Consider the following 18,084-nt stretch of genomic DNA (forward strand, 5'->3'; position numbering starts at 1 on the left):
GACTCTGGAAAAGCTGGGCAGGATGGACGCTGAGTTTCCTTCTAAAGATTCTTTGAATTGTGTATTGGTCACTCTGTAAAGATCCTTTCTGAGATCTCAGAGTTGGGGTGAGGAGACAAAAGCAAATGTTTCTTGAGCACGCATAATATACGAAGCACCAAGGAGCACTTTCAATGCTCCTCAACCTCCTGTGAGGAAGATGTCAGGCCCCTCTACAAGCGAAGATACTCGGGTTCAGACAGATCATTCCAGTGTAATAAGGCAAGGAGTTAAGATTGTTAATCAAGAAAACCTATTGCCCAAACTGGGGTGTGGTCTCCGTCATAGGTTTAGAAATTAAAAAAAGACGATCTTTTCAATATAAACAACAGAAAGGCTCTATGTGCAAGTCTATGGAAACCGTGGGACATACTTCCTTCTGAACAACAATTTTGATTTTTTCCCCGTATTACCAGTAAGTATTTATTTAGGTAAAAAAGTCAGATATAAAGACAAGCAGAAGGAAGAAAAGGCAAACCAACTGTGTTCCCACCACCAGTGGGTGAGGACGTCATCCCCTTGCTGGTGGGGGCTTTCTGACACTCCAAGCAGGTGGTGCAAATGAGCTTTGCTTATAAACCACCAGTTTTGACAGGGAGCCTTGAGAATAATCCCACAGAGGAAGATAAGGTTCTAGAAATGTAAAACTTGAATTAATCATCACAGATGCCACCTTGAAGCTAGACAGCTCCCCACTGGGATCTGGACAACTTCTTTCTTTTGCCAGGGCCTTTGGCCCCTAGAATTTCCCATCATGTCATTTCAATAACACTGGTCAACACAGCCCTGATGTCCTAGACTTTTCAGAATAGCAAGTGGGGTTGCCAGCCTACACTATCAGAGAGAAGAGAAAGCCAAGGGTACAGTGCACCACACTTCAGTTTCCTTCCACATTTTTTTTTTCCCAATAAAAATGAGATGGATTTTTTTTAAGGCCGGGGAGGGGCCAAGGGGAGTGGAGAGAGAATCTTAAGCAGACTCCACACCCAGCCGGGCTTGATCCTACGACCCTGAGATCATGACCTGAGCAACATAAAGAGTCAGACCTTTAGCAGGCTGAGCCCCCCAAGCAACCCAAAATTAGAAGGATTTTTAATTTCTAAGAGTTTTGAGAAAGCAAGACTAATGAAACACATGTTGGAACATCTAATTAATAAACTTAACAGTAAGCCAAGGTAATTTTCTTACAGAAGTTAACCCATTTATTGTAGACTAGTATTGTTTCAAATAGTGTACCTTCTACTGGTCTTTCAACTCTGCCATTCCTCTGATGGCTGACTCTATGGTGACAGCAAAAGTGGTGTCGTAGGTCCAGGCACCACGGGCTACCATTTTCATTGCAGGAACCACAATGCCAGCCCCTCATTGCTCATCTTTTCCTGTTGGTTTTGCCACAGAAGGAGCAAGTGTACTCTGGCGTGCTGGATTACTTCAAACTTCCTCACCATTTTCCTGAAGGAAGCACCATAACGGGTTGCAAACTAGTTCTCAGCCCAAGAGTCCTTCCAGAATTTTTAAGAAGTTTTGGTACATGAGTAATTGTGAGGGAGAAGCCTGAGGTCATTTATTTCCTGTGTGAAGAAGGGGAAACACTGACAGTCACTCTCCTGGAATGCTCTGGCCATCCAAAACCTGGAGGGTGACTAAGTCATTTATTGTTCAACTATTAATGGTACCTTTAGACCTGCAAGTGGGAAGTGGAACACCTAATCTGGAGAAAGGGCGGAAGTAGGGAAGGGAGGCAGGAGTCACCAACAGACTGCTCTAGGCACTAGGAAAAAAAAAAAGTTGAGATTCTGGCAATCGTTTTTGTGACGCCCACTCCTTGCTTGCTCTCTGGCTAGCAGTGAAGCCCTTAACCCGAAAATGTTAGAGCCCTCTCTTTCAGAGACAGAATGGAGAAGGAAGCTGAGACTGAGCCCCATTTTGGATCCAGTCCTGTAAGAAGACCTCAGCAGTGAGAGCAGATAGCACCCCTGGAAGGGACAGAAAGACAGTAGTGATCCTGACAGAAAGAAAAGAAGAAGGCAAGCATGATGGCCATTCTGACCGTCACCTTCTGTGATGCAGGCAGTCTGTTCCTGAGACAACGGGAACAGGAGGAGGAGATATTTTCTAGGGGACTCTGATCACCTGTGGGGGCACACATACTACCTAGGTGAAGTTTGCTACTGTTTTCAGCCTGCTAAGCTTCTTTGCCCTACAAAGGATGAAGGTGCCACCAAGGTGTCAATGCTGTCCTAATAAACCAAAAAAATTGGACTGATTTTCTGCCCTCAATGGGATCGCAATCTCTTACAACAAGACACAGTAGAAATCATGCATAAGGGTTATAAAATTAACTGCTTCTTAGCGTAACTGGAAGAGGCTCTTCCATTTCTCTGAAAGTAGATCACTCTCATTTATTCAACTAGCCCATCAGAGAGAAGATGAGGAGTCTAGACACCCATATTCAGGTGTCATAAAATTTAGTTCTCTATCTTTGCTTGCTTATATAATTATAACAGCTTCTTAAAAGTATTTCCAAGAGGAGGAAAAAGTAATTGAAAATAATAGTGGGCATTGCATGTAACAAGAATTAGGTCTATTTTATGAAACTTCTGTAACGTGCATATAGATAACGGGTAATGATGTAACATGTTTTATTTTCTAGAGGTCTCTAGAATGAATAAAGGTCACAAAATAAGAATCAATGACTGAAGCCTTCAGAAGCTTCCCATGGCCCTCATAGCTTAAACCCAGACCTCTCTGATTTGCCTTCCTGCCAAGTCAAGTTGACCGTCTCCTTACTTTCTTCTCTGTTCTCTTCACCTGCTTCCCTCTTCTCTACCTCCAGGACTCATCTCCACTGTTGCTCCTTCCAAGAAGCCTTGCTTTACCAGAAAAGTGTTTCTCAGTCAAGACACGTCTGCACAAATCTAGGTAATACCAAGTTAAATAGATTTCTAAGTGGCATAACTTTTCAGGGCTTTCAATTGGCAAATGCATTTATAATTATTGAAGGAAAGTTAGGAAATGCAGCATCCAGTCTCTCCAGAACTTTCAGTGGGCCCAGAATAGTTCATCCTGAAGGACTAGGATTCTCCACCACATCCTGGGGAGACTTGGAGCTTCTGCATTTCTCAAGTGTTTGTGAAGGAATCTGTGTTAGCAGGGAGAAGGCAAGTGGTCATTTGACGGAAAGGAAGTGTAATAGAAGAGAAAGCTGAAGAGGGGATGAAGGGTAATTCGGCGGAGTTGGGTGTACTCTGCAGATGCTGAGCTGGGAGCCGGGTTGGGAGTCAGCTCAGCCTCTGTTGAATGGGAGATAGCTGACCTGAAGGAAGGCCGTAGCTAACCTTAGGTGGAACAGTAAACTCTAAAAACTCCAAAAGAGCTATTGTCCTGGTTGAGATTGGACGATAAAAGGTCCAAATGGCCTGGAGAATTAGATGACATGGAGTCCCCCTCAGACTTCTCCGTCTCAGAATCTGACGAGAGTTGTCACCCAAGCTTAACAGGAGCCAACTTTTATAGAGCCCTTGCTGTTTGCCAGGCCTTGGTCTGAAGGCTTTACGCTACCATTCATTTAATCCAATAAGGTTGGTATTGTAATTGTTGTCCCTACTTTAGAAGTGAGGAAACCAAAACATCAGTAAGTGTTGTTCTAGTTATCTGTCAAAGTATCGTAAAGGACTTCAAACTTTTGTATTGGAAACAGCAACCATTTTATAATATATCATGATTTTGGAGGTCAGGAATCAACTGGGTGATTCTTCTGTCCCAGGTGGTGTTGATTGGGGTTGGTCGGTCTTATACAGCTGAGGTGTGCATTGCATGGGTCTGTAGGGTCCATGAAGGATCTGCTCACCTGCTAAGTGCCTTCATGGGAAGGGCTATAAGGCTGGGCTTGGTGGGACTCCTGTCTTCCCCCTGTCATCACGGGTTCTCCTTGTGGTCTCCATAGCAGCATAGTCTGATTTTACCCAATGGCTTAAGGCTCCAAGAGACGAGGAGTGGAAGTTGCATCTTTTAAGGCCTGGGACAGGTCTACTTTTATCCTATCCCCTTGGTCAGAATCATCACAGAGTCCTATTCTCTTACAGTTAGTGGAAGGGGCATAGACCTCACCTGTCCATGAAAAGAGGATCAGAGGCTTTGTGGCTATCTTTAACCTGCCACGATTGTAAAGAGAGGATTTGAACTAGGAGATCTGACTTCACCGACTCTGTGTGTGTGTGTGTGTGTGTGTGTGTAAGATTTTATTTATTTGTGAGAGAGAGCGAGAGAGCACAGAGGGAGAGTGAGTGGGAGAAGCAGACTCTCCAATGAGCAGAGAGCTCAATGTGGGGCTTGATCCCAGGACCCTGAGATCCTGACCTGAGCTGAAAGCAGATGCTTAACCGATTGAACCATCTAGGAGCCCCAGAGACTGCGCTCTTAACTACTACACTATAAGGTCTCAATGACCCAAACTGGCATCGACTCTTCCATCAATAGGCGAAAGCTGCCTGCAAGGACTTAGCTTCAAATGAAGGGCCTTTCTTAGCTACAGGCTGACACATCTGGGTAATTCCCTCTATTTTATACAGGTAGACATAGCCTGAGTGGAGATTTGGATTTCGGGATCTTGCAGGTGCCATCAACACCTAGAAGTCAGTATCTCTGGTTGTTTTCACAATCAGAATGAGCAAATGGACACATGCCCTTCCTCCTGACTCAAAGGGGGTGCTGTGCAGTCCTCTCTGACATAGGCTTCAGTACAAAAGGGCGCAGATTGACCTCTCCGAGAAGCATGAGCCTTAACTGATAAATCTGTCCAAGAGATCTGCCCAAATATTGATTGGTTTTAGCGTTGTTCCATGTCTCTATGGTTATAGGTAGAAAATTAACTTTCAGCAGGGACTCAGCCTCCATGCACTCTCCATAAAGCAGACCATTGCTAACTGAGGGTCCTCATCCTCTTTTTAAAATGAAAATACTTCTCAAGTAGACTAAGTTTAGATATCCATGTTATGGTTTTTAAAAGGCAGGGGCCTTTCAACACATTTGTTCTTTTATATTTATACATCTGACTTTATAAAATTATGTTATTCTTTTGGTCTGTGCCTTTGGATAGGTATTTCCCCAATAATTTTTAGTATTATATTTCTTCAGTCATATTTGCTGTTAAAAAATTCACACACATATTAGAAAGCAAGAACAAAAACAGAAAGAAGAGAAGTGAAATTTGGAAAATTACACTGAGAGAAACTGGCTGAAAACATTTGTCAGGTCAGGTCAATGAGCTAAAATCATGTCAATTTTAGCTTCACACGTTTATTCTTTTAGCATCTTTATTTCTCCTTTATGTATCAGGCACTGAGCTAGGCACTGGAGATATGTTAAATGGACTGAGCTGCTAAGAAGAGGAAAAGAGATACTAATAATACTAAGAATAAGAAACACATCTAGTACTTTTTACATACCTACCAAATTATTTCTCATAGCAACTGTATAAAGAGGGTCCTATTATCAATCTGCATTTTGCTGATGAGGAAATCTGACACAGAGAGTAGCTTGGCCAAGATCTTACAATTAGTAACAAAAGCTAGGACTGGATCCCATGTAGCCTAGTGCTAAAACAAACAAAAAAGGTTTGTGCTCTCAACCCTGCCTCTTGTTAATCAGAGAGTGTCAGAACCTTGTAATAACCAACTGTGATCTGTGCCATGGCACTGAAGAAGCCATGAAAGTATACATAGTAATAGCGGGATTCAGGTGGGTGAGGAAAGGCTCCTCTGGGAAGGTAATGCTCCTTTGAAACTTCGTTCATCGTCAGGAATAAATTTTAATAAAATTCTGTAGTTAATATTTCTTATACACTTGTTAGATTTAATTTCATCACTGACTCATTTTATCTTGACCAGGTCCCTCTGAGGCAGGTACAATAACTGTCTTTTTTATGTGGGGGAGGGAACTGAGGGTCAGAGAGGTCTGGAGCTTGCTGAAGCCCATACAGCTAGGAAGCATCAAGTCAGCCTTTGAACCCAAGCCTGCACACTGCTCATCTTAATGAAAGGAAAAGGCAGTGCTGGGGAAAATGGGAATGTCCACGTTGTCGCACTGCCCAAAGATGCACACATTGACTTTAAGGACTGATTTCAAGCTGTAAAAGGATGAGCCAAGAGAGCAAAAAGTGTGGCTAAGACCAGATTCTGAGGTAGTGAAAACATTAAAACTAAGTTTTTTCCAGAGAGGGAAACAAACCATAAGACACTCTTAATCTCAGGAAACAAACGGAGGGCTGCTGGAGGGGAGGGGTGTTGGGGGATGGTCTCTGCAGAGGGTATGTGCTATGGTGAGTGCTGTGACTTGTGTAAGACTGATGAATCACAGACCTGTACCCCTGAAGCCAATAATACATTAGATGTTAGTTAAAAAAAATTTACTACAAAAATATGTTTTTTGTTTGTTTGTTTTGTTTTTAAATGTTTTTAATCATGGTATAGTAATACGTAACTTAAAACCCACCATTTTAGCCATTGTTAAGTCTACAGCTCAGGGCTATGTAAGTACATTCACATTACTGTGCAACCATCGTCACCATTTCCACAAATTTTCCATCATTAAAACGGAGTTCTAAAAGACAGGACTTAGAGCACTAATCATACCAGTGGGCTTTCATGCAGGTCGGTTTTAACTTTCACACATTTTTTTTTAAGCATATTTTTTGAGCCCTTTTGTATTGGGCACAAGAATGCTAACTGAGAACAATCCATATTTGGGCGGATCCCTTAAGGGTGTAGGCAGCTGGTGTGATAAGTGTTTACTCTGTGCTGATTTCGGTGGCCCTTCCCTGTCAGTCATGTGGTCCAGAACCTGAGTCCAAGGATAAACCTCACTCACTTGAAATCAAATGACCAGCTCCAAATCACAGAAAGTCAAAGCTAAAGCACCTTGTTTTCTCTTTCATAGACTTTGAAGACTGAACTACGATTGCAAAAAAAAAAAAAAAATTTTTTTAATAAAAAACAAAAATAGAAACAAAAAATCTTCCCACCTAATGATAGTGATTAAACCTAGAAGAACAGAATACATCCTAGAGGTCCTTGGAGGTCTTCAGGGTACCCAGTAAGGCATGAGGCACATTGCAGAGACTCGGTATTCTTTTCTATTGAGATTAGCGATTACCTGTGTGTACATCGAAGCTTTTAGCAGAGTAAAGACCAGGGCATCTCGAACTTTAATGTATATGCGAATCATCTGCTGTCTTGCTAAAATGCAGATTCTGATTTAGAAGGTCTGGGGTGTGGCTTGACATGATGGATTTCTAACAAGCTTCCAGATGATGTTGGTGGTCCTATCCTAGACCTCCCGGAGTCCTAGGACCATACAGTGAGGCTGCACACAATTATTAGTATCTTTATTTGGGGCTAAATAGATGCCCTCCCTTTGACTTCCTACTGCCTTTGCCCTTTGTGGGGTATTTCCGACAGCTGCTACTTGCCCTAGTAAACTTCTGTTCTCGAGATGGTCACCGCCAACTGGGGATTTCAGAAAGTTCTGGGACTGGAAGAGAACTCTCATCATTCTGGCTGGTGCTGTTTTCTGCGTGCTTTAAGGCAGTAGTTCTCAAAACCTGAGCCCACTAAGAATTCATGCTGAAGTCCACTAGGAGGGCACTCCTACTCAGCGATCTGTCTTCCTGCCTTACTCATGCACTCCCTACCGCATTCCATCACTGTTGTTCCAACACTTTTCCACATTCTTCTGAGCACTGTCTTCTTCCCCCAGGCCCCACTCCTTGGCATCCTGTAATCTCTCCTCTCACTTTGTGGAAAAGAGGCCCCACTTTCTCCACCCATCTTCCTTTTAGGCTTAAGGTATTTTTATGCCAACATTCCCTCTTCAGCCCGTATTTTATCCTTATGTGATTATCCATTCTTTTCTCTGATCTTTCTCATCAGAAAGTTAATTCCCTCAGGCTCCCTGCTGAGTAAGGAGTCTGATGTGGGGCTCCATCTCAGGATCCTGAGATCATGACCTGAGCCGAAGGCAGATGCTTAACCAAATGGACCACTGAGGTGCCCTTATTTTATATGTTTTTAAAAGGTTTTATCTATTTTAAGAGAAAGAGTGTGCATATGTATGCGAGCACAAGCAGAGGGAGGAGCAGCGAGAGAGGGACAAGCAGATCCCTATTGAGTGGGGGGGCCTGAGATGGCTCTCAATCCTAGGACGCAGAGATCACGACCCAAGCCGGAGTCAGACGCTTAACTTGACTGAGCCACTCAAGCACCTCTGAATTTGTGTGTGTGTGTGTGTGTGTAAGTATGTCCCATGCAGTTTCTGGGAGATACTCATACTAAACAATTACTTTTTGTTTACGCAAAATTTGGATTTAACTAGGCATCCTATTTTTTTATTTGCTATCTGGCCACCCGACCTGCAATATGAATCTCCGTGAAATCTGCACTCTCACATTCACTGAATGCCTGCGACACTGGGCAGGCCACACATGCAACCACGGACCCTGGTATTCAGCTCACCTAAGGCTGAGGACCAAGCAGAAAAACAGACTGTGGCTGGCTGCAGCTGGGACTGAATGTCCTTCCCCCGTGGCTCACAAGTTCTTTCTCATTCCCATGCCCCTTTCTATGATTGTTTCAATTAGAGCTGACAAATGGCTATTTTTATTATTTTAAAAAAATTATTTAATAATTTTAAAAAATTATTAAAATATGGCTATTAAAAAAACTTTTTAAATAAAAAGAATACTCTGATTTTGGCTACTTTAAATTTTGGCTATTTTTTAAAAAACTATTTTTCTTTAAAGAATTTGATAATTTATTTGACAGAGAGAGATCACAAGTAGGCAGAGAGGCAGGCAGAGAGAGAGGAGGAAGCTGGCCTCCTGCTGAGCAGAGAGCTGGGATGTGGGGCTCCATACCAGGACCCCGGGGATCACAACCGGAGCCAAAGGCAGAGGCCTTAACCCACTGATCCATCCAGGTGTAAAAAACCCTATTTTTAAATACAAAGAATACTCTGAAAAAAATTATGTCTTTACTTTTATTTTTGTTTTACAGGCAACTGACCATCATGTATCTAAAGACTACTTGTAATGAAACTGCTGTTCATCTGTAGTCACACCATTAAATGAAGACTTTCTTCTTAAATTTCTATGTATGAACAAATATGATTATGGGGCTCTGCATTTTAAAGTGGTCCTTTTTCTTTAAAAAAAAAATTTTTTTTTTCTTTCCAGTAAGGGAAAGCAAATGAAACAAGATGATGTCTAGGGATTGGCTTCAAAATAGCCAGCCACTGGCATCCTGGGTGTAGAAACAGACGGGCTTCGGCCAGGGCTGGGAATTTGGTGGCTGGAAAGTTTGTGATGGCTGCTTGGGGTTTGCTTTACTATTCTTTCTACTTTTATCCATGTTTGAAATTTTCCATGATAAAGAGTCAGAAGGAAGGAAGGGGGTATATAAACATATAACATAGCTAAGACTATTACATGTGGTAGAATCAGAGACTAATACAAGTGGAAAGTCATCTAGCCCAAACTAGTTATATTGTAGATGACATGAGGGAGGTCTGGTGACATAGTGACTAAATCAGAGCCACACATGCAGCACTTGAACAGAGAAGCCTTTGAATTCCATGTCAGTGTTTCACAGGGGTCACATTACATTGTATTCTTTAATCTCTCCTGTGTCATATATCATCATTTTACTGTCATCAAATGTTTGGAAGCTATTTTTAAACAGTTGTATTCTCTTGACTCTCAAAGGGAATGCATGAGTTCATTTTTCTTCTCTAGAGAAAGATTTTTTCATGTGTCTGATAGCCATTTGTATGTCTTGATTGGAGAAGTGTCTGTTCATATCTTCTGCCCATTTTTTGATATGTTTGCCTGTTTCGTGTGTGTTGAGTTTGAGGAGTTCATTATAGATCCTGGATATCAACCTTTTGTCTGTACTGTCATTTGCAAATATCTTCTCCCATTCCGTGGGTTGCCTCTTTGTTTTTTTGACTGTTTCCTTTGCTGTGCAGAAGCTTTGGATTTTGATGAAGTTCCAAAAGTTTATTTTTGCTTTTGTTTCCTTTGCCTTTGGAGACATATCTTGAAAGAAGTTGCTGTGGCTGATATCGAAGAGATTACTGCCTATGTTCTCCTCTAGGATTCTGATGGATTCCTGTCTCACGTTGAGGTCTTTTATCCATTTTGAGTTTATCTTTGTGTACGGTGTAAGAGAATGGTCGAGTTTCATTCTTCTACATATAGCTGCCCAGTTTTCCCAGCACCATTTATTGAAGAGACTGTCTTTTTTCCACTGTAAATTTTTTCCCGTTTTGTCGAAGATTAATTGACCATAGAGTTGAGGGTCCATATCTGGGCTCTCTACTCTTTTCCACTGGTCTATGTGTATGTTTTTATGCCAGTACCATGCTGTCTTGGTGATCAGAGCTTTGTAATAAAGCTTGAAATCAGGTAACGTGATGCCCCCAGCTTTATTTTTGTTTTTCAACATTTCCTTAGTGATTCGGGGTCTCTTCTGATTCCATACAAATTTCTGGATTCAAATTAAAACCACATTGAGATATCACCTTACACCAGTTAGAATGGCCAAAATTAACAAAACCGGAAACAACATGTGTTGGAGAGGATGTGGAGAAAGGGGAACCCTCTTACACTGTTGGTGGGAATGCAAGTTGGTGCAGCCTCTTTGGAGAACAGTGTGGAGATTCCTCAAGAAATTAAAAATAGAACTTCCCTATGACCCTGCAATTGCACTCTGGGTATTTAACCCAAAGATACAGATGTTGTGAAAAGAAGGGCCATCTGTACCCCAATGTTTATAGCAACAATGGCCATGGTCACCAAACTATGGAAAGAACCAAGATGCCCTTCAACGGACGAATGGATAAGGAAGATGTGGTCCATATACACCATGGAGTATTATGCCTCCATCAGAAAGGATGAATACCCAACTTTTGTAGCAACATGGACGGGACTGGAAGAGATTATGCTGAGTGAAATCAGTCAAGCAGAGAGAGTCAATTATCATATGGTTTCACTTATTGTGGAGCATAACAAATGCTCCACTCCTTGTCCTTAGAGGACAAGAGGTGTTAGAGAGGAGAAAGGAGTTGGGGTAAATTGGAAGGGGAGGTGAATCATGAGAGACTATGGACTCTGAAAAACAATCTGAGGGGTTTGAAGTGAGGGGGGTGGGAGGTTGGGGTACCAGGTGGTGGGTATTATAGAGGGCACGGATTGCATGGAGCACTGGGTGTGGTGAAAAAATAATGAATACTGTTTTTCTGAAATAAATAAATCAATAAAAAAAATCTTTAAAAAAATTTAAAAAAAAATAGAGAAAGATTTAAGGAAGTTTACCAGCACTTGAATGTAATATAATAAAACACACAGACACACAAATAATGAGTGATCAAAATGATCTCAAAGGAAAAATCGGTTCAGAAACTCAAATAGTGGGGTGGGGCACCTGTGTGGTTCAGTGGTTGGGCAACTGCCTTCAGCTCAGGTCATCATCCCAGGGTCCTGTGATGGAGCCCTGTGTTGGACTCTTTGCTCAATGGGGGGCCTGCTTCTCCTTCTCCCTCTGCCTGCTCCTCCCCCTTCTTATGCTCTCTCTCTCTGTGTCAAATAAATAAATAAAATATTTTTTTAAAAAGGAACTCAAATAGAACAAGGACTAAAGATAGCAGTAGTCAACAAATTCATATACCCTAGAAAGCTGTAGGATCGTGAGAAAGAAGAAAGTTGCCCACAACATCTGGAATGGATTTGACTTTCACAGCTAGATGTCAATGCTATTACAAGGTGGTCTGATGCTCATGGTGTCATTTTGTTCTCTTGTTGGACAGAAATAGTCTTACAGACATCTATATCAGATGAGGTCACTCTCAGACCACGGATGAAAAAAACAAGATCACTATATAACAAAAACCAATAAGCATTCCCCTTGCTCGCTGACTAGGTGACTCTCTAGTCTGTCCTTCCTTCAGAATAGACCTGTTGGGAGGTCCAACCGTAGAACTGCCTCCATTTTCTGACAATCCAGAAGAAGCCCCTGCTGCTTTAGACCTTCCCCTCAAATTACCCATGAAGCTTAAATTCTTTACTAGCTTCTTTCTGATTCCTTATTACTGAGACACCCCAGGTTTCTCCATGTGTGTGTTCCCTTCACAGTAACCCGTAAAAAAAGCCCCAACTTGTTCAAAGGATTCCCAGTGGTCTTTGTCCAAAAAACATTGATAAAAGCAAAGCCAATTATCTGTTAGTGCCATTTTTTACACGAGACAATAAACAGTATCAACAGAATGCGTATCTTTTGGGACGGCTGGGTGGCTCAGTCGGTTAAGCGTTTGCCTTCGGCTCAGGTCATGATCCCAGAGTCTTGGGATCAAGTCCCACATCGGGCAAGCAGGGAGAGCAGCAGGCAGAGGAAGAGGGAGAAGCAGGCTCCCTGCTTGTGCACACACTCATTCTCTCCATTACAAATAAATAAATAAAATCTAAAAAAGAAAAAACGAATGCATATCTTTTTGTTCCTTGGAGCTTGCATGTGGGTGTTCATTTGTGGAGTATTTGGGGAGGGCAGTAGTAAAGAAAGGCTAACTTTATGGTGCTTCCCTGTGTCAGTATCTTTCAGAGTGAAAATCACTAGTTACAGACAATTAAGAGTGCCCAGAGTATTTTCAGGTGTGATAATGTGTTTTAGTTGTGTGTTAAGTTTTGTTGTTTTTGTTTTGTTTTTTCTTTTTCTTTCTTTCTTTTTTTTTTTTTTTTTGCTTGGGTGACCTTTTAATGGTGAACTCCAGGTCACAACACATTAACTGTCAGTTCAACTACACCAAGGTTTGTGGAGACAATGGCTTCTGTGCCCAAGCAGGTTGCAAATAAATTTCGAATGGAACCTGGCATCACCCTGAAGGAATTCTAACTTCACACTGTTGGGGTAGTATACCAAGATGGCTTCAGAGTAGACTAACTTTACACAGCACATTTAAAAAAAAGACACATTTATTCAGCGTCATGATCAGACTATTACATTTAGCAATCAACAGCATGGGTGCAAAAAAAAAAATCTACATTAAAACCCTTTGTTGGAATGCTTTATACTTTCCACAGAACAGAAACTAAAATAACCTGTTATACAATTAGTCACAAATACAGTCCTCGAGTTTTTTTGCCCATACACATGAGTATTGTCTAAAACATGTCTTCTTTGTAGCAGCTAGGCCCTGCCACCACTGTGCTTGGCTGAGTCCACAAATCTGTTGTAACCTGTAGCTTCCCTGTCACTTCTCTGGCTCTCCTCTCCTGCTAAGCTTTGTTTCCTGGCAGGAATTAAAACCTTCTGCCACTGCCATAGCTGCTGCTGCTGCTGCTGGAACCACCATAGCCACCTTGGTTTCGTGGTTTGGCGAAGTATTGGCCTCCACCACCATGAGGGCCAGAGCTTCTGCCTCCAAAATTGCCTCCTTTCATGGGTCCAGAATTTGAGGATTGATGGTTGTAATTGCCAAAATCATTATAGCTTCCGCCACCTCCAAAGTGGCTTCCATCATTACCAAATCCGTTATAGCCATCACTGCCACCATATCCACCACCACCTCGACTGCCACCAAAGCCACCTCGACCACTGAAGTTTCCTTCGCGAAAGTTGTCATTCCCACCAAAACCACCTCCACGACCACCACCAAAGTTTCCAGAACCACTTCGACCTCTTTGGCTGGATGAAGCACTAGCCATCTCTTGCTTAGAGAGCGCTTTCCTTACTTCCCAGTTGTGGCCATTCACAGTATGGTATTTTTGAATGACAATCTTGTCTACAGAATCATGGTCATCAAATGTTACAAAAGCAAAACCCCTCTTTTTGCCACTGCCTCGGTCAGTCATGATCTCAATCACTTCGATTTTCCCATACTGTTCGAAATAATCTCTTAGATGATGTTCTTCAGTGTCTTCTTTAATGCCACCAACAAAAATCTTTTTCACAGTTAAGTGGGCACCAGGTCTTTGAGAATCTTCTCTTGAGACAGCCCTCTTTGGTTCCACAACTCTTCCATCCACCTTGTGTGGCCTTGCATTCATGGCTGCATCCACCTCCTCCACAGTGGCATAGGTGACAAACCCAAAGCCTCTGGAGCGCTTGGTGTTCGGATCTCTCATTACCACACAGTCCATAAGTGTTCCCCATTGCTCAAAATGGCTCCTCAGACTCTCATCGGTTGTTTCAAAGCTCAGACCTCCGATGAAGAGCTTCCGCAGCTGTTTAGGCTCTTTGGGAGACTCTGACTTAGACATGACGGCGGTGGGAGGGGAGACTTTAACGATGCTTACTCGGCGGCGTCCACAGGCAAAAAGGCTTTTGTTTTTTCTTTTTTTAAAGCACTTATCTTTTAGAGATAGACACTGAAATCCATCCAGGAGAGAAGAAAGGGGGTGGAGTTGTGGATGGGAAGACTGGTCATAATAATCAAAGCTGGGGGGGATGAGTATAACAGTTCATTATGGTGTTTTCTTTACCTTTAGAATTTTCCATAATGAAAAATAAGAATAAGAAGATTCCTGGGGTCCAATTGCCCATCTTTGTTTCCTGTTTGGGGAGCCCCAAGGCCAAATAAGGCTATGTCTAAATATGTTGAGAATCAGGGTATTGGAATTTAGTAGAGGATTCCAGAGTTATCTGTGGGTGTGGAAGTGAGGCAAGGACAGACTTTTGAAAGGTGTTGTCCAAAGGCATTTGGATTTTCAGGGAGATTTTAAGCCAAATGCACTACAGCTGTAACATCCATCAGATAGGGTTGGGTAGCCAGGGATGAGGATGCAGGGAAGGAATGTGAGATGTGAGAACACAGCAAGAAGGTCTGGAATGGTAAGTGAGAGTTTAAACCTGGAAATATTCCTTTAGTCGAGCCTCGCATGCTTCAGATCCTATCTACTGCTGAGGTAGGGGTTCTGGAAGGTTACTTTGTACTGCTTGAGTCACAGACGCCAATCATTTCACTTTTCTTAAGTTGGATATCCAGATCTCTAAGGTCTGCCAGTTAAAAATCAAATGGTATGTTTTTGAAAATAAATTTAAAAATTTCTCTCCCTATGAATGGGTTTGCCTTCTTTTACCTCTAAATAGTTCTGGAAGAAAGGAACAATTTATTCATTCCAAATACATTATTGAGCTCCTGGTATGTACAAGACACAGACCTACATGCTGGAGATAAATAGCACCAGACTCTACAGAGCTTAGGGTCTAACGAGGAAGAGAGAAATGAGTCCAACAATCTTTATTTTTTTTTTAAAGATTTTTATTTATTTATTTGATAGAGATCACAAGTAGGCAGGCAGGCAGAGAGAGGAAGGAAAGCAGGCTCCCCGCCGAACAGAGAGCCCGATGTGGGGCTCGATCCCAAGACCCTGGGTTCATGACCTGAGCTGAAGACAGAGGCTTTAACCCACTAAGCCACCCAGGCGCCCAAGTCCAACAATCTTTTAAATGTAAAGATACAAATTAAGGTAAGTGCCTTGAAGAAGTTCCAGGAGTTTTTGAAGCCAGTGACTTATTCTAGCTGGAAGAATTACCTGTATAAGTGAACTCTTCGGAAGCTGGCGTTACTGGGAAAATGGAAGGTTATAAGGCAGTGCCAGGGAAAGGGACTAAGAGCAGGCTGTCCATCTAACTGATCAAAAGCCTTGGTTTTTACTCTGTAAACAAGACAATGAGTGCAAAGTGACATGCTCACTTAGGGGATGAAATTGTGGATATAGAGCACCTTGGTGGCTCAGTCAGTTAAGCATCTGCCTTCAGCTCGGGTCATGATCCCAGGGTCCTGGGATTGAGTCCTGCTTTAGGCTCCTTGCTCAGCAGGGAGTCTGCTTCTCCCTCTCCCCCTCCCCCTCCCCTTGCTTGTATTCCCTCTCTCACTGTCTCTCTCTTCATGTCAAATAAATAAATAAAATCTTAAAAAAATTTTGCAGGTACAAACAGTCCTACAGTGACAAAACCACCTTAGCTGATAGAAAAATGTCCTGATCTGAGCCATTCACTGAATTTGTCCTTCACTGAGGAGTCAGTTGCAGTGGTAGGAGCGCAGAAGCCTGAGGCAGGTGGTGAATGATTCTTGTCACACACTTGGATGAAAAACTACCAGCGGAAAAGAATAAAATCATACACATAAATATCTTATGTTTTTATCTGCATGGAACTCCAGTATAAGATTCATGGGTAGCTTATCTCCAAAGATGTTCAACATCGACCAGTTCCTTGCTTTTGTGCACATAGGTGCTACTTGCCCATTGAGAGGTCCAGTCTGCTCCTCTTCCTTCAATCTGGGCTGCCATGTTGTGGATTTGTCACCAAAAAGTGGCAGAAGAGACTCTGGACCATCTCTAGGATCAGGCTATAAGATCACTGACAGCTTCCGCTTTCTTTTTCTTGGAACCATGAGTCACCCTGTAAAAAGTCTAGCTAGACAGCTCTGCAAGAGAGAGGGGCCATGGAGAGCCGCTGAGACACCAGAGTGGGGAGGAGGAAACCATGTCGGACCCCCAGTCCAGACAAGCCTTCAGATGACTCAGCTCTTCACTTACCGTTATTACAGAAAAACAAGCCAGCTAGGTTGCTCCAACCCACAAAACCATGGCAATCGATAATACATCGTTTTAAGACACTATGTTTTGCAGTGGTTTTGGCAGTAGGCAGCTAGAAATCACCTTTAACTCCCAGTATGTACAGGGAGTAGAGCTTGTGCTCCACAAGTCCTTGTTAGGCCAAATTTGAGTCAAACTGTCTATTGTAGAATATCCCAGATCTCTCTAAATTTCACTGCAGCTTTTAGTAAGGGGCAACAGGGAAAATTAGCAGAATAGGGTGAATTATCTTGCACACACTCTTTTTTTTTTAAGATTTTATTTATTTATTTATTTATTTGACACAGAGAGAGATTGCAAGTAGGCAGAGAGACAGGCAGAGAGGGGGAAGCAGGCTCCCCGCCAAGCAGAGAGCCTGACGCGGGGCTCAATCCCAGGACCCCGAAGTCATGACCTGAGCTGAAGGCAGAGGCTTTAAACCCACCAAGCCACCCAGGCACCCCGTCTCACATGCACTCTTATGGGATGTGTGTGAAATGACAGTTGTCAAGGCAATATTCATATTTACTGAGTTTCTGTGGTGAGCCTGGGAGAGTACCATGCACTCAATGCATGCTATCTCATTTCATTCTCAAAATAACCATTCAAAGTATGTGATATAATTTCTCCATTTTATTTTTACTATTTTTATTTTTTTTAAATTTTATTTAATTATTTAACAGAGAGAGAGCATGCACAAAGAGAAAGTGAGAGGGAGAAGCAGAATCCTCGCTGAGTAGGGAGCCCCATACAGGGCTCGATCCTAGGACCGAGATTATGGCCAGCACCAAAGGCAGATGCTTAATGACTGAGCCACCCAGGTGCCCCAAATCTTCCCCATTTTAGAGACGAAAAAAGGGAGGCCACAAAACTGCTGAATGGTAGAGCCTGATGGATCCATTTGATTTCCATGCTAGTTACCTTGCCTAAAACGGGTGCTTTCATCCAGAGGGAATTCTTTGGAAGTTACTGAAAAGTTCCTACAGTGCAGGGGCAGATTCTTAGTCATTGTCCCTTGGAGCCTGAGCCTGCCATACTCTTCTTTGCATGAGTATGGGGAACAATGCATTTGAAGGTGGAGGGGATGATGCTGTATTGAGTTCACCCCAGCTCCCAGGGCTAACAGCCAGGCGTGGGCCCCTCCATGCCATCCACGGAAATGCTCTCTGGCATTAAGCATCGCTCAGGTCAGAGGCACAGGTAGGTCTGTCTGAAAGCTAGAACATTCCCAGATTTTGGAGGAGGTCAAGAGAAACAACTGTGCAGTATGGAGAGGGGAGGAGGCCCAGGGAAAATTGATCTGCCGCATTCTTTCAGCCCTCCCACCAGGCAGGAGGCTCCCCCTCCCCGCACACCACTCCTAAACCGCCCTGGTGCCTGCAGTCTTGTCTCCTCCCTCTTCTGCAGAAGCCCCCCCC

General features: G+C 42.8%; 1 protein-coding gene across 1 annotated transcript; it reads right to left on the minus strand.

The window, feature by feature from the left end:
• Nucleotides 1–13,132: 13,132 nt before the first annotated feature.
• LOC132010148 (heterogeneous nuclear ribonucleoprotein A1-like) lies at nucleotides 13,133–14,377 on the minus strand. The gene has a single exon (XM_059388088.1). The coding sequence runs from the start codon at nucleotides 14,342–14,344 to the stop codon at nucleotides 13,385–13,387; it is 960 nt and encodes a 319-aa protein (XP_059244071.1). The 5' UTR covers nucleotides 14,345–14,377; the 3' UTR covers nucleotides 13,133–13,384.
• Nucleotides 14,378–18,084: the final 3,707 nt, after the last annotated feature.

Source organism: Mustela nigripes, chromosome 2, assembly GCF_022355385.1.
Source record: "Mustela nigripes isolate SB6536 chromosome 2, MUSNIG.SB6536, whole genome shotgun sequence".
NCBI lineage: Eukaryota > Metazoa > Chordata > Mammalia > Carnivora > Mustelidae > Mustela > Mustela nigripes.